The sequence below is a fragment of the Lingula anatina genome, chromosome 7 (genome assembly GCF_051362555.1).
Source record: "Lingula anatina isolate TDL-2025a chromosome 7, LinAna3.0, whole genome shotgun sequence".
Classification (NCBI taxonomy): Eukaryota; Metazoa; Brachiopoda; class Lingulata; order Lingulida; family Lingulidae; genus Lingula; species Lingula anatina.
Genome location: NC_141773.1, coordinates 6047328 through 6073534, shown reverse-complemented (window position 1 = coordinate 6073534; position 26207 = coordinate 6047328). Strand labels below are relative to the sequence as shown.

The following is a 26207-nucleotide window of genomic DNA, read 5'->3' as shown; positions in this document are numbered from 1 at the left end:
AACGTTAAAATAATGATAATGAAATATTTAGGGACTTTAATATTGTTGTTTTTTCCTGTACGGTATTATCACGAATATATGTACCAGTAAGCTATATATGTAAGTTATAACAGTATGCATAAACTATAATATCTCTATTATAAAACGGATCTCAGTCACTGTAGTATGCGCTATAATTAACGTTTTTATTGCTATTACTGTAATGTGCTCTGATAAGCAAATAATTATAATATGATCAATATTCCTGCATGCAGGACATTTTCATTTATTTGCAAATTGACGATGCAAGTCAAAGAATGACACAGACAATGAAACGTTGTTCATATTGATAGATATATTTGAAATATACCACTCAAAAGAAGTAAGGGCAAACTCGTCAGGACTGAATTATCACTGTTATATACAGGCGCGGTATCTTCAAAAACAACTACTAATCCAGCTCAATAAAACGTGTTCTTATATCTTTCTTCATAGAGGTTTAGGTATAAACTGGTATGGCATTGGGCATATAAAGGTTTCGTCACAGTTACAGGATACATGTAACTAGATAGTAAAATAATAGGCCTCTGATTGGTCAGATACCATGCACTATAATTAATAGTATACTTGTTTTTCCCCTGCTATTTACTGTAATGTATTCTGAGAAGCTTCTAATATGATCAGATTTCACAACAAACAAGAGCATAAAAAACCTATATTTACATTAGTGTAAGATTTTTAAAGGGATAACAACTGTTGATTTTGGCCAAAAAATGAATTTTTCTGGGCTAAAGAACAATTTTTCCACACTTTTCAATGATTAATGAATCCATTCCCACATTGAAAGTTAGTCCCCTTTTTTTCTAAAAAGTTTGGTTTTCTGTAATATTCTCTTAAGAGATTATGACAGAGTGTAGCCATCTATGGAGGTCACGCAAGCACAAACTCCAGAATAATTGAGTTAACCACCGTTTCTAGGATTTTAAAATCAGCAAACCGGAAGTTGCCTTTCATATATACCTTGATGGACAATAAGTTTAATAAAACCTAAAAATATATACCTCTTCATGAGTTGGTCACTTATCAACAACTACATTTTCCCACATCATAACAGCCATCTCTACAATTTCTCTGGGACGTGAGAGGACTGGAAACAGACGACACACGGTTTTCGTTATGGCGTCCGAATCTCGCAGCTCAGTGGAACATATCTGGCCGTTCTGGTCGTCCACTATGGCGTTGTCCTTTATGCCGAGTAATTTTCCCATCGGGAAACATACTACTCGAAAAGACCGATGAAAGATGTACTCGGGATTGCTGTACGGTACATTCACAGTGACGGCAATATCTTCTAGACAAAAAGGGGCCGTGTCAAAGTGGTAAAATGAAAACCATGAGGTACCTACGTCTTTGGGGGGCAAAGGGAATAATGGACTCCCCCGATAGACTTTGTGCAACCTCGCTATTCCACTTTCTTTTCGCACAAACTTAATGGTACAAACAGAGAAAGTATAAATAGATGATTCTTCTTTGAAATCTAAAGGGATCGCTTGCAGTGTAGGGTATCCGGCGCCTGCTTCGACAAGATACATGTCTTCTGACGTCACAACACCATGTGCTATGATAAGCAGGTGGTCTCCTGGGAGATACACTGTGCCCCTGGCTAACGTCACCTCATATCCTAAGGCTTGCAACACAAAATAAAGAAAACCATTCGTTTGGTAGCAAAGACCGCCTCTACCAGATAAACCTCGCTCTTTCAATTCATTTGTAGTTGGTATCCTTCTTTCAGCAACTGGTAGGGCTAAGAGATCCACATTGTGAAATGGAACTTTACAGTGGTATTCATAAATTATGTTGTTGAGAAAAGCAAGTTTGTCTGTTTTGAGTCTTTTGTCTATGTCATCCAGTCCAAGAACACGTTCTACGAAGTCTACAGCTTCACTCCTCGACACCAGGCTAGCTGAGACTGTGGACATCTTTGTAGAGATAGAGGAGGCTCACCAGTGACTAGCTATAGATTATCACCTGAAATATATACACACAGGTTGTCATTTTTTTAAATATATATCCAGCTGAAGAAGAGTCGATTATTTTATCATGCAAAGTTTTGACATGCTATGATTTAAGTTACACTCTGGATGTCATATACCATTGTCTAAAACATGAAAGGATCTATAGGAAGAATGTAGGCTAAGACTCAATCACCCACCTTAATGTGCTCGAGTTGAAGGGAGTTGGTTGGCTTCTGTGATTCAAAAACGTCTACTGTAGGTGAGCTGAATTTCACCTCCTTGACAGCGGGCTTACATAAGACAATAAATCACCTGGTCAAATAGCATTAAAATAACATATAACTATGCTGAATACCAAACCGGTTAAACAAGAACGCCACAAATTTATTTCGCGTTTGACCCCGTTCCCATAACTGGATCGATCTAGAAGTATCGACCCATCCCCGATGGGTTTCTCGCTAAATTGCATTCAGCTTAATCGGCTCTGATATCTAGTACGCCTACTGCAGTTGTTAGGGAATAATCAAGTACCGTTTAGCAGCTTTAGTAAGCGTGCCAGCTAGACATCCAACACCCCCTCAGATATAAATCGATTCTGTTAGTACGATAGGCGTATGGGAATGGTCCCTATATAAAATAGACTCCTTTGTAACGGACAGTGATTACACCAGTGTAATGCGAACAATCCAGGTCACGAGTCTAAACATAATTTATCCATAAAAATGCGGTGCATAAAGTTCACTCAAGCAGCAGGGGTGTGTATTTTAACTAAGCCTCACAGGTGTTATAATACGTTTTTTTTAACTTATGCGTTGATTGCAGGGTATGGGACTGCAACTGTAGAGGAAAACAACATCCGAGAAAAATTATTTAAGGCGGCAAGTGTGATTGGGACAGGTCTCGCTCCTATTGAATCTATACCGGTACATCTCCAGTGCCTATCATGTGTTGCATTTTGCATCCAGCTCGAAATCTTTTTAATTTTTTTACCAAGCAACTTAAGGATTTTAGTTTCTAAGGGTAGTAGATGATTTTTATGTAGCTTTTATTATTCAGCTGCATCCCTTTTTAATACAACGTCTTATTTTAATCTTACAACCTTGAATGTTTTTTAACGCAACGACACTATTACAGGGAGTTTTATTCCCGACATTGTATATTTCGTTTGTTCAGTGACTAATTAATAAATCTGTATCTTATTCATATTGCTAGAACCACCAGCATATATGAAGCAACTCTTATAATGATATTAACTTTTAAGAAAATGACATCAAAATAAAACTTCCATAACAAAAAGAGAGAACACTGATACTTTTTATAACTATTGTCTGTTTGGAACATCGATGCTTTTTATTTGCAATACTACTGTCATTCGTTTAAACAGGACCTGCCCAAATTTTACAATTTCAATAAATAAATAAATAAATAAATAAATAAATAAATAAATAAATAAAGATAGAGAAAAAAGCTAAGCATATCTTTATATGATCCTTTTCGGTTTTTTCTATCTGTTAAAATTAAACGTTAACGTTAAGAAGTATCGGGGGATAGGTTATTTGACTGATTTAATATGGATCATTCCAGGCTCCCAAAGTTTCGCGACCTATTTAATATTTATTTATACCTTCCTCAACTAGTTAAAGGGAAACTACCCTCTCTGGGGACTTAAAATCAATAAACACCCATACCCTTATGTAACCCTAACATTGGGAATTTATATTTGGGCAGTGACGTCACTGAATGATCGCTCAGCCACTGACATTATGGACTACAATGCGGTGTGAAATGCCTTCGCACGGTAACGTCGGGTTTACCTCTAACAGAAAGCATTAAAATCACAAAAAAAGGAAAACATTATGATTTACTTTGGTATGATGTGAATATTTAAATAAATGCACACGCCCTAGTAGCGCTTGTACTATTTTAAACATTTATTTAAAAGTCGTCATACATGTATGCACATTTGCATATATTGTGACTCAGCTGAAAGAGAAACCTGGAGAACTGTATAGGCTACATGTAGCTGTATTAAAATGGTTGTAATAAAACATTTGCATGCTAATTTATACCCACAGATATTCACAGATATGTCTATAGATAAATAGACAACCTTTTGGCTCTCTTTCAATTCGATTCAGCAAAATATGTCCACAATAATAACTGCGGCCATGGTAGAGGGAAGCTAATTTAGATGTTTTACTTTTAATCGTTACCAGATTAGATAAAAGCCAGGCATTTGGACAGTAAAAACACAGTGCATGTTATAAAACGATGAAATACTGTGCTTTCTTGCACATTAAAAGTACTCAGAGAGTGCAGATCTTTAAATTCCCAATACAGTTCAGTTCTCATTATCATATATGAAAGTTACTAATAAATTAACTGAATTTTCATTACTGTGAGCGTTTATTAATTAAATAATCAATTTGCTCAAAGTCCGCTATTAATTAATTGATTTCAGAAATATCCGGAAAACTTTATCAAAAGCCCTCCATGCTAATTTGCATATAAATGTTGCTAACAGACAAATAAATTTTGTGCATCTGCATGTGCATCTGTATCATAGTCATTGCAACATTTACATCAAAGTTTGCATTCTCTTTAGTTTCGTTTTCATCCAGCTGATTACCATCTTGGAAGTTCACGTAGTTTGCACTTCTCTGTCGCAATGCTTCTCTGTCGCAATTCGTGCATTTAGTAATATAGCTATAAGCTACCAGTTTGTAGATTATTGGTTATATCAGTAATGCATAACCTTCTTGGTAATACATGTTTGGTACTATGCACTGTACCGAGGAACGGGGGCTGTCGAAGGGACACTTTTTACAATTTATTTATTTGCGTTGTACATACGAACAGAGCATCGTTGGAGCGTGGATTCCCATTAACACATATAAAATACCTCTACTGGTTTTTTATACGACTCAAATAAATTGGACATGCGAAGGGATAAACTGAATAGATCACTCAATCAACCGTAAAAGAGCTTTAGACTGATCCTTTCTTTAGATTTGTGGTCAAAATGTGAACCTACTTTCGTGACCTACTTTTCTTCCCCATTGACATATAGCATAGAATGCTAGTTTCAAACATCATTTTCAGGTAAAATTATACAATGCCTTTTGATAATTGTCTTAGACCCCATTCCCACTGATTTTAGATCGATCCATCCCTGTGGTGAGTCTCACTAGATTACTGTCAGCTTAGCTGGCTTATGCCCCTATTTCACACAGACCACGAATTCCATGAATCGCTAGGAATTGACAAATTTCAGGATTCGTGAGGATTCGTGAGATTTTGCCAATTTTCTGGTCTAATTTCACACTCTCTACGATTCAGTTACGATACGGGTGCGATAGTGTTACGAATATTCGTGGGATTCGGCTGGAATCGCACGAATATTGTCCAGAAATTCACTACGATTTTTTGGAATCGGGAGTTCGTGGCCAAAATTTTGAACAGCTCAAAATTTTTGCCACTAATTCCTGTTGGTCAAGAAGTGCAAGAACTGACTACGAATATATACGAATCTGTTAAGAACTTCACAAACTGATTACGATTCAACCACGAATCCTGAAATTTGTCAATTCATGGCCATTCGTGGGATTCGTGGTCTGTGTGAAATAGGGGCATTAAGCGTCTGTCAGGCCTACTAAAAGCTGTAAGGGGGTATGCATCTTTAATGACGTACCGTTACTCGTAAGTTCAAATGAACAACCTTATCAAGCTGAAAGTTAGGAAGCCCGATAACGTTATTCATTTTCAAATAAATTTCCTGGTAATTTTGAAGACCAACAGATCTGCGGATCAGATATGGCCAATCCACTTGAAATCTTGCCACATAATACCTGCAGGGATTCTATTCAGTCTCTGTTAGCTAGGAGATTATGCGGCAAGCTTTCAAGTAGGTCAGCCACATTTGACCCGCAGACCCGCTTGACAGATATTGGTTGTGAAAGCGGCATTGGACTGCAATGGCGGCGCCAGAGCAGGACACAACGGACACATGTACCTGGCTATTGGCTTGTGGCGGCATCTGTAAACCTTTCTTTCCTCTTTCCAAGATACAAAGTATATAAAAATAGTTATAACAGTATGTATAATATCTCGAGTATAATAACAGGTCTCAGTCACATGTGCTATAATTAATTGTTTTTTACTGCTTTTCACTGTAATGCGCTCTGATAACAAATAATTTTAATATGATCAACCCCACTGATGATATTCAAGAAGTTGGTCCCTTATCAACAACTATATTTTCCCACATCTTAACAGCCAACTCTACAATTTCTCTGGGACTTGAGAGGACTGGAAACAGACGACACACTGTTTTCATTATGGCGTCCGAATCTCGCAGCTCAGTGGAACATATCTGGCCGTTCTGGTCGTCCACTATGGCGTTGTCCTTTATGCCGAGTAATTTTCCCATCGGGAAGCAGATTATTCGAATAGATCGCAGAAAGATGGACTCGGGGTTGGTGTAAGGAGCTTCCATAGGAATCGCAAAATCTTCCAGAATAGAAGGGTCCGTGTTAAAGTGGTAAAATGAAAACCATGAGGTGCTTTCGTCTTTTGGGGGCAAAGGGAATAATGGACTCCCCCGATAGACTTTGTGCAATCTCGCTATTCCATGTTCTTTTCGCACAAACTTAATAGTGCAAAAAGAGAAAGTATATACAGAAGATTCTTCTTTGAAATCTAAAGGGATTGCTTGCAGTGTGGGATGTCCGCAGCCTGCTTCGATAAGGTACATGTCTTCTGGCGTCACAACAGCGCGTGCTATGATAAGCACGTGGTCTCCTGGGACATACACTGTTCCCCTGGCTAACGTCACCTCATATCCTAAGGCTCTCAGAACAAAGTAAAGAAATCCATTCATTTGATAGCAAAGGCCGCCTCTACCAGATAAACCTCGCTTTTTCAATTCATTTGTAGTTGGTATCCTTCTTTCAGCAACTGATAGTGCTAAGAGATCCACATTGTGAAATGGAACTTTACAATGGTATTCATAAATAATGTTGTTCAGAAACACAAGTTTGTCTTTTGCGAGTCTTTTTTCCGTGTCATCTAGTCCAAGAACGCGTTCTACGAAGTCTACAGCTTCACTCCTCGACACCAGGCTAGCTGAGACTGTGGACATCTTTGTAGAGAAAGAGGAAGCTCAGCACTCAGTAGCTGTAGATTATCACCTGAAATAAATACACGTCATTTAAAAAAATATCCCCCGCTTGATATGAAGAGTGAAGCAATATTTCATCATGCACAGTCTTGACATGTTATCATTCAAGTTACACTCTGGATGTCATATATACCATTGTGTAAATTATGAAAGGTTCTATAGGACGAATGTAAGACTCAATCACCCACCGTAATGTGCTCGAGTTGAAGGGAGTTGGCTGGCTTCTGTGATTCAAAAACGTCTACTGTATGTCAGCAGAATTTTCTCTTTGACAGCGGGCTTAGATAAGTCAATAAATCACCTGTTCAAATAGTATTAAAATAACATATAACTATGCTGAATGCCAAAGAAATGCAACCTGTTTAAAAAAAAAAAACGCCACAAATGTATTTCGCATTTGACCTACTCTATGACCCTGTTCCCATACCTAGATCGGTCTAGCAGGATCGACTCATCCCCGAGGGCTTTCTCACTGAATTGCATTCAGCTTAAACGCCTACTGAAGCTGTTAGGTAGTAATTAACTATCGTTTAGCAGCTTCAGTAGACTTGCCAGACATCTAAATATAGATCGATCCTGTTAGTACGATGGGAGTATGGGAATGGTCCCTGTATGAAATAGACTGTTTTGGAACGAACAATGAGAACACCAGTGTAATACTAAAAATTCAGGTCACTGGCTTAAGCGTAATGTAAATAAAAAAATGCAGTAAGGTTTACGTAAGCACCTGTCTGTGCTCTATAATACTCGGTATATAACAAGTAGGTTGAGCTCGTCAACTAGTTTTTTTCTAGTTTTTTTCTAGTTTTAGTTTTTTTATTAGGTGAAAATGATGCATTCCCTATTCACAGGCCATTCGATTGTGTTGCTAGTGTAGAGAATACATTTTAATGAAGTTTGCCGACGATACAACATCAGTCGGTCTAATGGATGATAATGGCGAGTCCAAGTACAGACAATAATGATTTAATCTTTAAAGCCACATAAAATAGGTTTTAAATTGCATTCTAAGGATTTACCAATAAAAACATTTTCATGCTAAATTCGGAACTAATATGCAAATATATATCGTTTCTATAGTATTACCTAATTAGATGAAAGCTAGTTAAAACATATAGTGTATGTTAGGACAGTAAAAACACAGTGCATGTTCTAAAACGGTGAAATACTGAAGGGGCGGATCCGCGGATGCAAAGCCGACCCCCCCCCCCTCCCCCCAGGCTCACACACACGCATGGCGTATTGTTCCATATTAATTTGCATGTAAATGTTGGCAACAGACAAAAACTTTATTATGATTTAATGAACTTCGTCATTTCATAATGGGTCATCACCAAAACCTTTAATAATATTTCTTAAACACTTAAATTGGTCCCCTCCCAACAGTTTCTGAAAGTTTCATTGAAACTCGCTCTTCACTTTTCGCCTTATTTTGCTGACAGACAGACAGACATACTAAACCAAAATATGAGCTAGAAAAATTTCATTCAGTTTAAATTAAGGTTCTTAAACGTAAATATATTTCCCAAAGTCACATTATCTATATCTACATATCCAGAGAACTACCAGTATATACTGTATGCATAGTATGCATAGGGGGCCTAACAGGCTACATGTATTAATTGTAGCCTATAGGCCTATTTCTAAATTCATATTTCTAATTTCTAAAAACCTCTCAAATAAAAGCACCTGATGGCGTAGATATATAATGTTCAGTTCCTTTTGAAAGTGATTTGAATGCTGATTTTATTGAGTACTGGTAAATCATGTATAATCAGACCCACACCCTCCAGCAAATGAGGAAAAACCCGTCACATGTGGCGAATCTTTAATGTGACAGTTGCGAAACCAATACCACGTGACATATGAAATGATCGAAACACTTCCGGGTCGCGTTTAAAACATTGACAAGCCAGTGCGAAACTGAAAACACGGCTTCTAAAGGCGCAGTATTGCCGGCGTAGTTCACTGTTTTCTCCAAACAAGGTAACACTTTCTCCCTTTTTCATTCAGCAGCATGCATTAAGCTCATGTAATTGTTCATGGTGTACGTGCACTAGATTTTGAACTTCAAGTCTAAGGTCACGGGGTCGGTCCTGTTTTTGAAGGGAGGGATGAGCATGACAGACACCCACACACTCATAATCAGTGACTTGGGAGTGGGAATATTTCTTGTTCCTTACTGCGCTTTGGTGAGTTTAGTATTTTCAGATTAAATCTTACTGAATTACGGCGGTGGTTGTAAATATCTCTCCCATTGATATACTGCACAGGGTGTATGCACATGCATGTACATGTAGCAGACATATGGGACGAGTTAGGTTGGGGGGGGGGGGGTGTTGATGTAAGAGTTGAATAAATCAGAGGAATTATTCATTAGAAAAAGCTTATTAGGTACTGACATAACTGATTTTGGTATCCTGTCCCTGTCCAATGTTATATCAATTGATAATCTATTATAATGGGGTCAGATAGGGTCAGTATACTGTGTACTGCACTTATATAAGACTGTATTCAGATTCACATATGGTACTAGCTGGGTCGGCCCAAATCTGTGGGGGATTCTCGCTTAACTGCAATCAGTGGAATCTGCTTGATCGCCTGACAGGCCTCCTGTAGCAGCGAAGGGGGGGGGGGGGGTAATTAACAAATTGCGTCCTGATCAGGCCAATTCCATTCCCACAGAGTAGGACCAATCCATCTGGCATAACGTGTGAATCTGAATGGGTCCTTATTTATGGAATTGGTACAGTTTGGTGTAAATGCATGCAGCATTCATCTTACACATGTGTCCTGCTAAACTTACTACTTGTCATATTTTTGTATGTTACTGATTAAATGCTTTATCTGAAATGTAATTTCATTCCAAATTTTTTTAAAAGAACATATATTAACAACCTTTAAGTTCAGTCCAATTTTTTTAAAAGAACATCTATTAACAGCCTTCAGTGAATGATTACTTTTCTCATTAAATAATGGGGCTTCAGCTTACATTATCAGTTAAGACTATCCAAACACTTATGATAAATATATACTCAGAAATCCTTTATTTTCAGGTAATCATCATCCGATCATCAAAATGACCTTGACTTGCATGTTGTTGTATTGATTCGAGATTGAATACACCTCCACATGGCCCACTCAGAACCGCCCCACCATTCCTCCGCCAGTCCCGAGTTTGACCTCCCGTCCTTGAGCTCAGAACCAGAAAGTGAAGTCTTCTCTTCTGGGGTCGCAACATCGCCTTCCTTCGAAATCATTGGATCCTCTTCCAGTGGTAATGTAAACAAGAAAATGAAGACAGAGGGCGAGTTTAACCAAGAAGGTCCTGGTGGCGAGGTGCATCGTTCTATCAGCGTACAAGATCATTTTATGACAGGAAGAAAGGGGGTGCAACATCCCAGTATAGAGAGATCGGAGAGCTTGATGTCCCTTACAGATGCATTGGTACAGTTTGTATCATAATTAATTCAAATTAAGATGGATTAGCTTTTTGTAAAGAATTTGACTTTATTGCCCCAAGAGAGATGGGAGTTCTCATTAAAGTTCACTCTTCATGGGCATGAAGTTTTATTTATTTTCTGAGCATAAAATAATAATAATAATAATAATAATAATAATAATAATATTTATAATAATGATATTGTTAATGATAATAATAGCAGTGCACACAATGCAGTTTAACTGCTATAGAAGCAAAATACTAGCATTTTGATACCAGTATATGAAGCATGGTTGACTTGTGTAAAAATGGCAAATTTTATCTTGATTCAAGGAAATAATTATCTTGATTTTCCATGACTTTACTGTTACTGAAACTATTAAACATGTTTCAGAAAAAACAGGATATTGTTGACGAAGAAATAACACAAGCAGTGGCAGGATGTGATGATGAAAAATTTGTAACAGTTCGGGAGAAAGTTAGCAAATTGAAGAAAGAGTGTTGTCCTAAGCACCGGAGGCGAAGCACTACCCCTGAAAAGAAGGAACTTCGCCGGAGCCTAAAAAAGAAATGTAAGGAATGTAAAGATTGTGTGGCAAAGCATTTGGAAGCAATGCAGATTTCACAAGAAGATGCCAGCGAACACCTTGATGTAAGTTTTGAAAATCCTGCAGCTGATTTTTAACATTTTGAATCCGGAAAAATGGCTGTTTGTAATATAGCAAATTCAAAAAATTGTAGAAAATGGAAAGTTTGATAAGTCCATTTCTGAAACTGTGTGATCTTGTTAACTTGAAAACAATGTTAGAAAGATCGTAAATTTGCTTTTCCAATACCTGTACCACAGAGTTACTTTATGCAGTTTTTCAACCTTTCCCCTCTTTTTCAGTTACCATAATTTGGTAATTATTTCATTGTTTTACATGTATTAAGAATGCAGTTGCTTTATTGTAGGAACTAGAGAAGCTGAAAGTAGAAAATATGAAGCTTAAGAGTCAGTTGCACAAGGTAAGATAAGTATTAGTTAAAACGCAAGTTTTTTACAGTATGCAACATACAAGCTAGAGCATAATTTACTCTTTTATATGGCATGTAGTGGCTAACAAGTAGTAAATGACTTATACCACGGCTGGCATTTTAAAAAATAGGGTGATTGCATTTGTATTTCTCTCAGCATGCACAGAAGCACTTTAAAATACAGGCAATTGTGTTAGCAAAATGCAGGTGCAATTATTTAAGTTATTGTTCGAAGTGCCAGCCGTGGGATAATGATACATACCCCAGTAGTGATATGAGGGTAGGAACTTGACTTATGATGTGTACAGGGGCTCCATCCATTTAAGTTTATCTTCACATAATAGGGAGACCGAGACTATTTGACTGTCAATATGACTCTACATGTATGAAAACTCCACTATAGATGAAGCATACATATATATATATATATAATGCTGGTTTGAAAAAAAAAAGCCTTTTAAGTTTGGTGTTGCAAAATGCTTCTTCCTGTGAGCCTCAAATAGCAACCTAACCAGTTTCAAGCCCTTAGCAAAATATCAGGCCTTCTACAAATGTGCTGCAATATTGCTGAAAACTGTAATTTTTTCTTGCAAAATTTGCAGCAAATTTGCTGCATCGTGACTGCAAATTAACAGCATGAAATTTTTAAGCTTGCGGCGATATTGGAGCAAACTTTTTATTAAGCTAAGAGCAGTTGCTCAAGGTTGCAGAAGGCTCGCCTACCGGTGCAAAGGGGGTTTAAAGTTGGGCGATTCCTTCCTCCAGGTTTTTGAGGCTAACATGAAGTGGCAGGTATATGACAGCCAGAGAGACCACTATGTGGCCACCTTGATGGAGCAACTAGAAGACCTAAAGGAAAAACTGCAACAAGCCAAGTCAAGCACAAACCTGGATGAAGCAGCCCAAAGAGAGATTGACAAGATTTTGTTGGCTTCCAAAGATAAAGTGACTGCCATTGAAGAAGAGAAAATACAGGTTGAGTAACTTTTAGTCATACAACTGAATGAGTACAATAGGAGTAGAATTTTTTTCTTTTCTTTATTGATGATTGGAAGAAGATGAAGAAGATTGGTTATTCTTGTAGCAAGTTCCCTTCTTCAGTGTACACAGTTTATGCTCTTGTTTATGTCTGTTTAGTGAAAGAAAAGAAATTTTAAATGTTTCTATATATCTGGAATAGTGATGCAGAAAATAATATACAAATACATGTATCTATATTACCAACACTATCAATTGAGATTTGAAAGGTAATAGAGGGAATTAAAAAAAACTTATAGACATATTTAAACTGTTCTTTCATTTGATTAAGCACTATACCTACTGGTAGATTGATCACATAAAGGGAAAATGCATTTTTTAAAAACATTTACAGACCTTATTATACTTAAACAGCTGGCAAAAAAAAAAAAATCCCAAAAGCATTCCTAATAAGGTAATTTATAATCAACTTATTTAACAATCTATTCATGTTTTTGAATATATTTACTATATGCATTTATAGCTAGAAGATGACCTGAGAAAATTCAAGCAACTTTGTGAGCAGAAGGAACAGAGGATACGCCAGTTGGAGGCACAGTTACGTGAACGCCAAGGTGGAGACAAAGATGTTGTGGAGGCTCTCAAACAACAGATCTTGCTCTGTACTGAAGATTTTGAAGCCGAGAGAAGAGACCGAGAGAGGGCTCAGGGAAAGATTTTTGACTTAGAAACAGAGCTTCAACTTCTACGGAGACAGGTAAGAGTTCTGCGTTCTGGAAAAAAATTTTCTATGTTTTTTTAAACATCTGAGTTATCTAAAATGCACTCCATTTTTACCTTTGCCAAGGAGGTTCTATATTCACTTCTGTTTGTTTGTCACCAGCCTAACTCAAAAAATTATTGAGGGATTTTTCTTGAAATTTTTCAGGATAGCTCAGAAATGGGCTGACATAAATGTGATAAGATTTTGTTGGTGATTTATGATTTGGATCACCCACCTGGTACTAAGAAATACTTCAATCACCTTGACCTGTTGTGCAGTGAATGTGTGTGCTCTCAACTACCACAATTGATCAGTGTGCAGTCCTTGGCAGAGGTCTGCCCTCTGTGTGCGTGAGTGTGTGTGTGTGTGTGCATGTTATTTTTTTTATTTTATCATTATTTTTTTTTCATTTGGTTGTTCTGTTGACATTTTTTTTAAAACTTTGGTTGTCAGTTTTTAATAGTTTGACAAAGAATGCTCTCTAAACAACAAGGACGCTCATGGCATTGCACTCTCTCTCTCTCCCTCTCTCTCTCTCTGTTTTGTCTAATTAAGGGCTTACTTGACCCCTGTATTGGAGGTCTAGTGTTTGTTTCCTCTCATTATAACAATGGTGCTTGCTGTCTCCTGGTTTTAGTACTCAGCATGTAGAGCTGAAAATATTGGCAAAAGACCATCTGTGCAGCAGGAATGATAGTCTGTTTAAAATTGTAGTGTGCTTCTATTTACTTTGTACAGGTCACATTTGCCCCATGTAACTGTACAAACCCTGACACTACTGGCTGTCCATAACCTGTACTGGTGCTTACCAAATGTCACATGGGACTTCAGTTTCTAGGACTGTCACTCCCATTACATCAACATAAGTAGCTGTGAAGAAATATTTCATGGTATACTAAAGCCCCGTTCACATGACAAGTCTATTTTCTAAAAATCTATTTTCTATTTGCGGTATCTTGTGATCACGGTCTGTGCCCTGAATACCCCGCGGCGTAATTACTGGCAGCCCGAGCCAGTTACTTCCAAAGCTGTAATTAATTCTCGGCTGCGCTCGGAGTGATCACAAGATACCCCGAATAAAAAATAGATTTTTAGAAAATAGACTTTCCATGTGAACGGTCCCTAATTTAAGTAGCTTGGGCACGTTGTATACATAATACTCCTCAGGGAGGATTCACAAGGATTGGGTACATATTCTAAAGCTGACTGGTTTTGTTTATTTAGGATTAAAACTACAACCTTTATTTTTGTTATAGTTGGAGATGTATGAAGGGGAAGCCGTTCAGAGCATGAACAATCGGAGGCAGGCTGCACTGGAGGGACATGCATATTGTCCAGGTATAAAGAATCTTTAAAAAAATAAGCTTGTCAGTAAAGTCAGTAAAAATCTGTTATCCCAATTTCCTTTATTATGATAGTGGAAAATAAGAGACAAGTAAGAATACAGCAATTCTCTCTTCATATCATATCATTATCAGGAGTGAGTGGTCAGCACTGAAGTTCATTTCTATTAGTACAGCCTGAGTATTGCTGGTATTGCAATCAGGCACCAGTTTACCTGACCAATGAGTTATAATATGTCATTATGTCATTCTACAGATGCTACCAATATTGTTACTGACATATTGATATTTTCTGTTGTACAACAGCTGCAATTAATATTACATTTACCATTTTCAGGTCGCACTGTTCCAGATGATTATGACCTGGAGGAAGACATGGATGAAGTTGACAGCCTCACCTCTGCCAAAGAGTAGCATTTAATGTTTAACCAGTACACCAACTGGGGATGGGCAATGGTAGCGCACTTGCCCCTCTCCTAGAGATTTTAAAGAGAAATTTGTGCTGAAAATTCACAAAATGTAACTTTTCATTTCTCCAAAACCATCAGATGTGGCTTACTTATTCTTCAATCAATATCTATCTGAGTACAACAGGTGGTACACATATCCTGCTTGTGTGTATTGAATGTATTGTGTGCCGTCAAGAGCTGCCCCCAAGCATTGTTCTCCACCTCTTATTACCTGTATACAGCTCTACTGTTAAGAATGCTGTGAATGCTGAACTGCTACATTCCAAGGCAAGAAACGCGCACATGTGACGTGTCTACACCCTGAGAGGCCCAGAATGCAGAGGAAGAAAAATGACCAAAAAAAAAAGAAAAATCCAAAAAAAATTCAGAATTTTTCCTCTCTATCACCAAGGTACATGTATCCCACTATACTAGTATACTCTATTCATATATGTCTAATTAGTACCACCAGCGTGTACGCTGGCGGTACTCATGGTTTTAGTCCCGACCCGTCTCGTCCGGCTCCGCCGGCTCCGTTGGCTCCGTTGGCTCCGCCGGCTCCGTAAGCTCCGCCGGCTCCGCGTACTGGCGCCGGATACAAGTCACCGTTACCGCTTCTCCTCCTAGACCGCAAGGACCCCTGTCCCCATCTCTTGGATTTAGGTCACATATAACCTCAACTTGAACCCCCAGGTTTTTTTGTCTCAGTCGGTGCATTAACCTGGGCGTGACGCTCGTTGAAATGCACCCTTGTCAAAATTTCTGAAAATTCAATGCCAATTATCTACCCTACGGAAGGAATTATGGGAAAAATTTCTACAGACGGCTTTCCAAAAGTCATATGTGTAGATTTCAAATATGCCCTTGGATTTGACCTTTGACCTTTATTTCAAGGTCAAACGGGCCAAAGTTTTCAAAAAAAATGAAATTTTTTACAAAAAAAATATTATTTGCGCTGTTATTCAGACACTACACAGACTTAACCAATAATATTATTGGAAAGTGTTACCCTTTGGGTCTTCTTTCATCTCCGTGAATTTGGGGTCAATCGGTGCATTTTCACGGGAGAAGCGGCCATAAGATACCGAAACTGAAAACTGTCTCTAATTCAGGAACTGTTAATGCTAGCGACCCGTTCTTTTTTGCATTTTGTAGAGCATGTAAAGCCCAACATTGCATATGGTCTCCGTTTTTTTTGTATTTCATACGGTTTTCATGTTATGCTGTATTAAAAAGTACATTGTGGTGGCACATTATTGTAACTCAGAATTGTAACATTATATCTCCAAAACTGGCAGAGATAGGTCAATAGTTACTATTAAAGTTGAATAGGATGTCACATACTGGCAATTTAACAGTGACCATAAAATTGACCTTTGACCTACTTTTCATCATGAATTGAACTTTGCAAATTTTCGTTCCCTTTTATCTCCAAAACTGGCAGAGATAGGTTCATAGTTACTATTGAACTTGAATAGGAAGTCATATACTGGCAATTTACTGTGACTTTAAATTTGACATTTGACCTACTTTTTACCATGAACTGAACTTTGCAAATTTTTGTTCCCTTTTATCTCCAAAACTGGCAAAGATACGCCCATAGTTACTATTGAATTTGAATAGAAAGTCATTAGAGGCAATTTACTGTGACCTTTAAATTGACCTTTGACCTACTTTTCACCATGAACTGAACTTTGCAAATTTTCATTCCCTTTTATCTCCAAAACTGGCAGAGATAGGTCCATAGTTACTATTGAACTTGAATAGGAAGTCATATACTGGCAATCTAAGTGTGACCTTGAAATTGACCTTTGACCTACTTTTCATCATGAATTGAACTTTGCAAATTTTCTTTCCGTTTTATCATCAAAACTGGCAGATATAGGTCCATAGTTACTATTGAACTTAAGTAGTAAGTCATATACTGGCAATTTACTGTGACCTTAAAATAGACCTTTGACCATCTTTTTACTATGAACTGAACTTTGCAAATTTTCTTTCTCCTTTATCTCCAAAACTGACAGAAATAGGTCCATAGTTACTATTGAACTTGAATAGGAAGTAATACACTAGCAATCTGTGACCTTGAAATTGACCTTTGACCTACTTTTTATGATGAACTGCTTTTTGCATGTTTTCAGGCCTTTAAATCTTTAAAATTGGCAAAGAAATACCCATGGTTGCTATTGAACTTGAATAGAAATTCATATACTATGATATTGAAATTGACCTTTGACCTACTTTTTCACCATGAACTGAGCTTTGCATATTTTCTTGCCTCTCATATCTTTAAAACTAGCAGAGATGTGCCCTTTGTTGCCCCTAGGTTTTCTCTTTTGTCAGCATATATGCACCATTGACAACACTTTTCAAGGAAAACCAATAGGCCTTTTGTCTAGAGAATACAGGAGTGATCAAGGGTAGGAAAATGCAAGTCAATTCGAAAATCTGCTTGATTATACCATTTTTAGTTATATTTTTTTGCATATTTTGAGAACTCTTATTGATTGCATCTTATAGAGCTTGTCAAGCACAAGACTGGTGATGGTGTCCCTTTTTGGAGGGGTGGGGGGGTCCAAACGAATGCGCTTACTCCAGCTGGTGGTACAATATCCGGAGGCGGTATCGCCTCTCTGATCCTCTAGTTTTTTATCTCTTCATAGTTTTCGCTGTCATGAGTGAAATCCATGAGTTATTGGTCATCTTCATGTCAAAATTGTTCAATATTTGGAATTTGAAACTTAAAAATTTGAAACTTATATATATGTGCATACTAAACCGTGCACAGGTAATGATATTAATGGTAGTTTTCAGTTTTATAGGTAGTTTTAATCTGACTTTAGGAATTCTTTTTAAGATCGACTTCAGGGAAACATTTTAATTTTAAAACATATACAGCACCCCTGGTACACGTACTCAGTATCCATGTTAATATTTACAATTACCTGTGTTGTATTTGTTTCTTTTTAAGTTATATAAATATACATTATCTTGCATAGAATTATTCATAATGAAAGCTCGCGTAGATTAAGAGAACTGCATCAGTATAGTTGTATTATGGGGATGTAGCTAAAAAATACACTGGGTCGTTTCCGGTTCCGGTTTGGACGCTCACCTTCTCTGTCCTTCACCTACGTAAGAAGCTTTATGTAACATATGATGTTGTTTTCTGATGGAACTTGGTTGAGGAAATGTGACAGCTTTGGTCTTAATGCAGAAGTAATAACCCCAACGATCGTTTTTTAAGTACAGTGTAGGCTAGCATATATGACATATTTCTCACGTCCACTGCTCACACCAAGTTATTGTTGGACAGTTGAGATATGCCAATGATTGAACTTGTACGCCACGCTTGGTATCTGTTATTACCTTCATCAGGGAGGTTGTTTTCGGTTGATTTTCTGTTAGAAGCATTTCGCAAAATTAATAAATAAGTAAATAAGTTTGTGGGCGGATTTTGAGGCAATTTTGAGGAATTGTCTGGAGGAGACCAGAATCAAATAAGATATTGGTAGTGATACATTAAGTAATTACTTCATTTATAAGAATGAAAATTGAGCGCCCTTGATGGAGGTCTTCAGTTCTCCGCATGCTTTTTCAGTTGAAAAATTTATTTGTGCATAATACCATATGTAGTCTATATTCTTCCAGCGGCAACTTCCTTTGCTCAGATAAATTTACGTAGGCCTAATGCTCGTGCAATAAGTATTTACCGCCAGTACTGCGTTACCTCGCAAATTTTTAAGTGTTTAGAACTGCTTAATAGTAAAGATTCACGTAGGTTTTCTGTTTGATCGAGATTATTTCGTGGCAGAATATGTTCCCAGTCTTTTTGGTAAATTTGTTAGTCTTGTTGTAATATGCTATATGTTATACACTGTGTCAATTAAAATGCTAATAAAATATGTAACTGATTATGTATCAATTTGCGCAGGCGTCTTATTTTTGCGAATATTTATTAGACTGAATGTTCTTGGTACTCAAGTTCAGCCTATGATATATTTTATGAAACTGCATGGTTCTTGGGGCGCTTTCGATATTTCTTTTTCGTTATGTAAACCCGGTACGTATCATTTGAAAAAATGCACTTAAATCGATGTAAGGTGCTTAAAGAATTTTAAGGAGCTGCCACACACATTACCTCATGTTCCCACGTAATATTTATGGTGGATATTATAGATTTCTCACAACAAAACTCAGATGTGTTTTGAAAGGTATATATGCATATCCTCCCTGTTTCAAACGCCAAACCGGTTCCGTTTGCACAGTGGATTCGTTAGTCGATTGATAAGGTTAATTTGAACGTCTTTGGATGCCGCGATCACTGAGCATTCGTTTTGCAACCAAAGCGATACTTGTGCCTCCTTTCTACGATCACAGTGATGCCAGTTTCATGGGGGCACGAATGACGCAGAAACGACGCCGTCCCATGTAAAGGGGGTTTAATGTAGGACTGCAAGTGGGAGATTTTATCTTAAATTAAAGGTCTCAGGGTTTTAATCACGGGTGTGATTCTCCGAAAATACTCAGTTTGAGACAAAAGATTTGCTGCCCTGCCATTACCGTCGTCAGGGGTCACCGGGGACAAAAAAATCGTTGTGTTTCCCATTCAATACATGATTAGATCGACACCTGATTGTTGAAGAAAAACTTCTCCTATTTTTATGTCCTTGTTAAACCGGTTCACTTCCTAATAAAATGCACCTTAAGGCGGCGAAGTGTTTTTTAATTGCTCCTCCAATGCTCCTCGTTAAGCGTAGGTAGGCGAAGGTGATTAAAGTATTGTGCTTGTACAAAGATGCCCTTCAGTCGCCTTCATATTATTCTCAGATATTCAGTGCTAATTGAATCAACTTATACTGAACATTAGTTAAAAACAATCAAAATAGCCCATTATAGCTTCACCGGCCACGCTTTTTGGCATATTTGTGACAGTTCCATGAAACGGCAAAATTCAATTTTCCAGATTTTAGATGGTTTGTTCACGTGCTGTAATATTGTTACTTGCGTCTTGTGTAACCCGTCTATTTTCAATGAAGTCGAGTCAAGAGATCTAGATGAGTGGCGATGACGAGATGCAAACGCTGTTGGAGGACGAGGAGGAGTGGCGGGAATTGATCCCTGCCTCCTGTGGAAGGAACGGCTTACGCCCTCGTCTCCACTCGGCTCGGATTTCAGACAAACATGCAACATTCTTTTTATAATGCAATGATATGAATAGACTTCTAATGACAGTTAATAAAAACTTGGGTCTTTTTCCAACATTTTTATCACGTTAAACTTCGCCCTGCTACTAGTCTTACTAGGTGCGTTTTGGATTTCTTCCATATTTTAGGGCGAGATGAACAAATATGAATTTCAATTCTACGAGGTCGACTGGTACCTATTTATATTATTTTTTAAAAGGCAGTGAAAATGATCATTTTTTCATATTTAAGAGAACGTGGCGATACGTCCCTAGTGGAAACCAAGGTATACAAACATTACAGAGAAAATCAGCCTGCGAAACGATCATCATCAACTTTGAAATGACAGGTGATATTCCGATGATTGATTTAATGATCGATCGACGATTGGTTGTATAAAAGTACTGTCATACATTACACAGGAGCTTATAAAAAGATTGTGAACATCCTTTGTATATTTATTACATCTGACACTTTTACTGATGAAAAAAGCTTTCTTAATGCATAGTTTATTAGTTTTTGTAAGTATCTCAAGAGCCAAATTCAAAACAAATCAAATAAGTGTATATTTGACAGCACGAAGATTGATTCAAAATTAATTTATGAGACACGTGTCGCTTATTTATCAAACTGATCCGAATTATGTGTACCAGTACCAAATACCTAGTTGATTTTACCGCCAAATCGCTATCTGCAGTATGCATCTCTAATTTTATTTTTTCTTATGAAAAAAGATAAGCTTAAGGCCAGACAAAATAGATAATCTTGACAACGAAACGGAGACTTTCTTGTGAGCAGGGTTGGATATCATTTTTTTTCTTTTGTCTTTTAAATGCCTGATGCTTAACGGGCGTAGCGCCTAAATCTGTCTTTTTCTTGGATTTGGTATAAAATATCCACAGTGTGAGCTATTTTTAAGCACAAAGCAGTTTTTTCGTCTGGTCATTGTTTTTAAAAACCAATACCCATTTTTTCAGTTCGAAAAATTCCGATTTCCTTAAAACTAGAATCGGCCGTGCTTGTTAACCAAATATTTTTTTGTCTAACCGAATAAGCAAACCATTGATAATAATAGACGATTCACAACGAAATGGGTTCATCTTTGGTAAGTGGAGTTTATTACGTCTTAACCTAGACATGCGCAGACCAAGTCTATTAAGCATGGAAACGTTTTTTTTATCTCAACCACGGTGGATTACGTTATCTCTATAGGCGTCATTCCCTTGAAGAAAGTGTAATCGAAAAGCTCTATTTCGAAAAATAAAACAACAAAAAACGTAGCTATACAATTACAAAATTATTGTCCCAATCTGCTTGTAGAATAACAATTAGAGCTACATAAAGATGATGCCAATATTTTAAGTTAGTTCCACTATCAAATGGTCAATTGTCGTTGATTGAATCTGGATGCTAATTGTGAACGTGTATCGCCCTGGCTGTCTCTTCTCCTCCAGTTTCTCATTGTACGGATTATGTTCTCCAGAAGCATCTGTTTAGAGATAATTTCTAGTTGGCTGTTTGCCGCTCCGTTTACACAGCATATACCGGATGGCAGTTTTGCCCTTTTTCTACTACGCTTGCGCCAATTAAGAAGAGATGGCATAAAGCCTTGCAATATATCCCTACCTTCAGAACTAGCACTAGAAGCAACTGGCTTTAGATAAATTTGGAATGACGCCTCTCTGGTCGGAAATTTGAGATTGGAAACCCAGGTTTGAAAATCTCTTGAAATCTGGAACTTTTTTGATACTCTGTGCCAACCACTCGGGTTTGAACCAATTTGCTCGTTCCGAAGTCTCTCGGTCACCGGTTTGTTCACTGATTGGAACGGTGTCCGTTTACCAGGAAAGTGTGCACCGGAACAGTTGCATAAGTTCCCCCCAATGCCTTGCTGGCACCTTGAGATGCAGAACATGTGTTTATTTAAGCTACCGTTATGTTTGCCTCCCTCCAAAAGTGCCAAGACCATGCTAAATAACAACGCATACGTGAGTAATCCCATCGTAACGAGTTCAAAAAGAAAGGGAAGATGAAGTCTTCAGTCACTTCCTTCGGGCTTTTCAATTACCGTTACACGAGAAGGTAATCGCTCCTCTGTGGTTAACGAACACTTATCAGTTTCAACTTTCTACAAGATGATGCATTTAAAGCGTCTGTGGGGAAATGTAAAACCCGTGTCGTGAAGCAGGTGGACCGATTAACTGGAATTAATCACCAAGAATCTTCACGCTGGAGAGTTGTAGAGATGACAGACTTCCAAAGAGGATGAGTTAATCTAGTTTCTCCGAGGACGCAAAATGAATAGGAGATACCGTGATTATATTTATATTGCCATAGCGTGGCCTCGTCAAGAATTTGTGATACGTGATAACAGATGCGCGAGGAAGACGTGTCTCAGTGGTATTTGAGTCTCAATGGCCAGTCTCCCGTGTAAACTATATATATATATATCTCTTCTCTGCTTATCTCTGATATGGTGCGGATAATCACATGGAATTTTCGCAATTTATAATTTAGTGGAATTTCTTTTGGGTTCTGTACACCATGTGTATGCGGAACTGCATTCGTGCTGATGAATTGTGTAAATTAGTTAATTGGAGTCCGGTTTCTTCCGCATTGCACGACAGTCGATGGAATCGTTCTATCAGGATACACAGTCTTATCAATGTCTTAGTGGACATGTATTCAATTCAATACTATTATTTCAACCACCATTCCTATCAAGAGTGCCTTCGAAAAAGAGAAAGGAAATCGATGTTGTCAGCTCTTGGCATGCAATTTGCCTGCACTAATGAATTGGTAAACGACGGAAGGAGAGCCGTAGTAATGCCACTAACTGCAGTTCTTCAACAAATGCAATATGGTACCTTAATCACTTGCGTTGTTTGACGAAAAAATATGAAAATTTTCTTTCCTTTGTCGAGTAAAAAAGAGCAGCGTCCGACGGTATGATTGGAAGGTTTCATCAAAGTGTTTTCTTAAAGTTTTACCAAAGTTGTATTACACTTACGGTACAAGTCACCCCACGTGGCATCTCCGATTAGTCAAATGTTGCTCCTGCTATTTTTTCTATCCAAGTAATGCTCCCAGTTCTACTCCAAGTGACTTGACTCGTGCTTGCGAAAACCGTCATATGTGGTTCTAAAGAAAGCGCTGTTCTAGATATACCAGGAACTTGTAGATGAGTCGACATGGAAGTCAATTGGAGGTTAATTTACAGGTGTGTTGCCACCCACAACTCCACGTAGACTTGCTATTGGCCAATGACAACCCACGATGACATGCATGCTAACTCATTCCACTCGCCATCAGGTAAGGAAATGATTAAGAGTTGTACTTTGCAGTAAACAGGTTATCTGTTTCCGATTAGCTCTAGCCAATTTCTATCAGATATACCGCATTGACACCAGCATGTTCCATTGACGTATCAAGAATATATACGTGCATGTGACACTTGTTCTGTCAAAGACACATACGTACGTATGCACACATTCCGGTAAAATTTATGTTTTCTGTATAATAATATTGGCCTCTAAAAGATGAATCTATTCCTTGGGTAAACATGGAAAAAAACTTCTTACATCGACACAAAGGGCCTTGGAGTCTAAAGAGCCGTTTTTATTTACTGTTTTACATGACGATATAAAAGTAAATGTTCGGACAATTTATTTTTCGTGACCGCAAGTAAAGTTTTTATTTAGACTTTTAATTTTGATCATTTTTCTTAGTGGTGTACATTGGCAATAAGGAACATCTTGCACTGTTTCACATTGTCAAAGCTACGAATTCGAAATCATGCCACAGATGAAGGTGGGGTTATTTATTTTTTAATTTGAAATCAAAACTTTCACGAAACGAGGGGGGAATATAAGTTTTAAGAGAATAGCTATATAGTAAATACCAAAAGGGTCAAAGAAAAGACAATCAGAGATTAATTTCAATTGGAATTTTACATCATTAAACTGTGTTTCTGTATTCGTATTTCAACATGTTGTTAATGTGAAAAAACATAACCTTCATTTAGTGTCGAAAGACGTTCACCTCCTAGAATTGTTGCATTAAGGCGGTCTATTGTGGCAATTTTTCTTTTTTTCTTTCCTTTCCCTTTTTTAAACTAGATCGAACGCATTCGACTCTGCATATCTTGTCACGCCATTGTCTTCATCAGCTAATTTTGTAAGCAACCGCACAATGGGAATTTCATGACAGACATCGCATTCATAAAACACTTCTTTCCGATTCCCAGTTGTATGACGGACGATATAAGCAGTCCGCCCTCGCGTAAGAATCTCTTTATCATAAGTTAACATGGATGAGATCAGGCAGATGCTCCTTTGAGGCCTGTTAGTAATTAAATGTATTAATACGATCAAGCAGACATATAGAAGCAGATCTTCAGGGTGAAAGTAAAACTGTACGTAGAGGGATGTTCTGGGTAGGCACAGTCTATTATTCTCCTGGTGAGACGGGTTAGGGTCTGTTAATGTGTAAATGTGTGCGATTTTATACATTTTCAACTTGTTATATATTTTATTTTTGAATGAGGAATTTTATTCAGTTGTGCTCTTGCGTGAAGCGCGTTCTCTCTCTCGCTCTTTTTCTTAGAATACAGTACATTTCAGTGCTAAATTGCCACATATATGTCACTTCCACACCCTGACAGAGTATTCCTCCGAATCACGACGTATTCACCGTTCTCCCTTACACTCTCCTCTACACTAAGCTGGCGGTATTACTGAGCGTTCGGTACACATGGTCGGAAAACGAGTTTTTTTTTATACATTAGTCTATTAGCTGTTTCTCGATATCATTTCAACCCATTTCCAAAATTGCGAGTGTAATTTATGTTTATAGATCTTTTTAAAAATGTCTGAAAGGATACATATTGAAGACCGTTAACCACACCTCAAAATGTCATTTTTCGCTAACTCGTCATTAAAAGCATAACTCTTTATTGATGTCCATGCAATTTATATATTTTGAACCAAAGGGAATGCTTGTGTACTGGTTGGGGGGGGGGGGGTCTTCCTTGATCGATGACGGTCTCGTATTGATATTCTCATCAATAAGTATTTCTTTGTTTTTCTGAATTCAGAATAATGGTTTCATGCATAATTAAAATGATAACTATCTTCAACCTCAGTAACAAATTTTTTTCATAATATTCTCTAACCCGTCGCGCACCGGCGACGTTTCCCTCTTCAGCTAGAGATAAAAGCGTTGAAATAAAAATGCATCACCATTTTCAAATAAATATACTTGTGGAAAAATTGCACTACTTAGAACCCTATTCATGAGTCTCCATATATTTTGAACGATACAGATGAAATAATGTATCAGATGACTTGATAAAACATGTTTTTGGGTAAATTCTATACACATGTAGATCTATTTAAAGTTACGTGGAGTGGAATCGGTAATTGTTATCAGAAAATCGCCCCTTCTCCCCCCTTCACAAAATTTCTATTTCCGTATTTATCAAGGCAAAGCAAAACGTGCTCGGACCGAAACTAGATTAGATCGAAAACAAACTGGTGGACGCCAGACATGACGCGGACAGTGATGGATCCCATATGCTCTGGACTGCCTGTGACGTCATTTAGACTATTTCAAGTTCCGTTGTGCGATTCAAAGTGATTTAAAAGTAAAGAGTAGCTTTTTATAACCCTTGGTCTTCTTCGATCTGACCAATGTTGAAACGATCTCACCTCCTTGGGGAGCAGACAGAACCAGAGGGGAAAACGTGGTGCTCGGAATTATCGTCCACAGTTATGAGGGTCCCACTGGGTATTTTTGTTACCCGTGAAAGTCACTTTTTATTTTCCGAGATGCGTAAAACGCTAATATTATTGAGCA

General features: G+C 37.7%; 3 protein-coding genes across 4 annotated transcripts; 1 reads left to right on the top strand and 2 right to left on the bottom strand.

Moving 5' to 3' along the window:
• Positions 1–324: 324 nt before the first annotated feature.
• On the bottom strand, positions 325–2252 carry LOC106161337 (uncharacterized). Its single transcript, XM_087018274.1, has 2 exons — positions 2192–2252; positions 325–2007 (listed from the first exon to the last, which is right to left on the bottom strand). Exon 2 carries the CDS (start codon positions 1956–1958, stop codon positions 1056–1058), a length of 903 nt encoding a protein of 300 aa, XP_086874400.1. The 5' UTR covers positions 1959–2007; positions 2192–2252; the 3' UTR covers positions 325–1055.
• Positions 2253–4811: 2559 nt separating this feature from the next.
• On the bottom strand, positions 4812–7790 carry LOC106161340 (uncharacterized). The gene is made up of 2 exons (XM_013538273.2): positions 7362–7790; positions 4812–7183 (listed from the first exon to the last, which is right to left on the bottom strand). The coding sequence occupies exon 2, from the start codon at positions 7132–7134 to the stop codon at positions 6220–6222; it is 915 nt and encodes a 304-aa protein (XP_013393727.2). The 5' UTR covers positions 7135–7183; positions 7362–7790; the 3' UTR covers positions 4812–6219.
• A 1221-nt stretch (positions 7791–9011) lies between these two features.
• Positions 9012–15620, top strand: LOC106161343 (uncharacterized). Of its 2 annotated transcripts, none has more exons than XM_013538277.3 (8): positions 9012–9159; positions 10230–10620; positions 11010–11267; positions 11570–11623; positions 12398–12607; positions 13134–13367; positions 14630–14711; positions 15054–15620. In XM_013538277.3, exons 2-8 carry the CDS (start codon positions 10306–10308, stop codon positions 15128–15130), a joined length of 1230 nt encoding a protein of 409 aa, XP_013393731.2. In that variant the 5' UTR covers positions 9012–9159; positions 10230–10305; the 3' UTR covers positions 15131–15620. The 2 variants fall into 2 exon arrangements, with proteins under 2 accessions (XP_013393731.2, XP_013393733.2); XM_013538279.3 differs by lacking the exon at positions 9012–9159 and adding an exon at positions 9226–9365.
• The last annotated feature ends 10587 nt before the right edge of the window (positions 15621–26207 follow it).

What these genes read in the sequence shown, in the direction of transcription:
- LOC106161337 (XM_087018274.1), bottom strand. Translation starts at nt 1,958, where the DNA reads ATGTCCACAGTCTCAGCTAGCCTGGTGTCGAGGAGTGAAGCTGTAGAC.
- LOC106161340 (XM_013538273.2), bottom strand. Translation starts at nt 7,134, where the DNA reads ATGTCCACAGTCTCAGCTAGCCTGGTGTCGAGGAGTGAAGCTGTAGAC.
- LOC106161343 (XM_013538277.3), top strand. Translation starts at nt 10,306, where the DNA reads ATGGCCCACTCAGAACCGCCCCACCATTCCTCCGCCAGTCCCGAGTTT. An exon ending in TTCAACTTCTACGGAGACAG is followed by an intron (nt 13,368 to 14,629) that starts GTAAGAGTTCTG and finishes TTTTTGTTATAG; the next exon opens with TTGGAGATGTATGAAGGGGA. An exon ending in GGGACATGCATATTGTCCAG is followed by an intron (nt 14,712 to 15,053) that starts GTATAAAGAATC and finishes TACCATTTTCAG; the next exon opens with GTCGCACTGTTCCAGATGAT.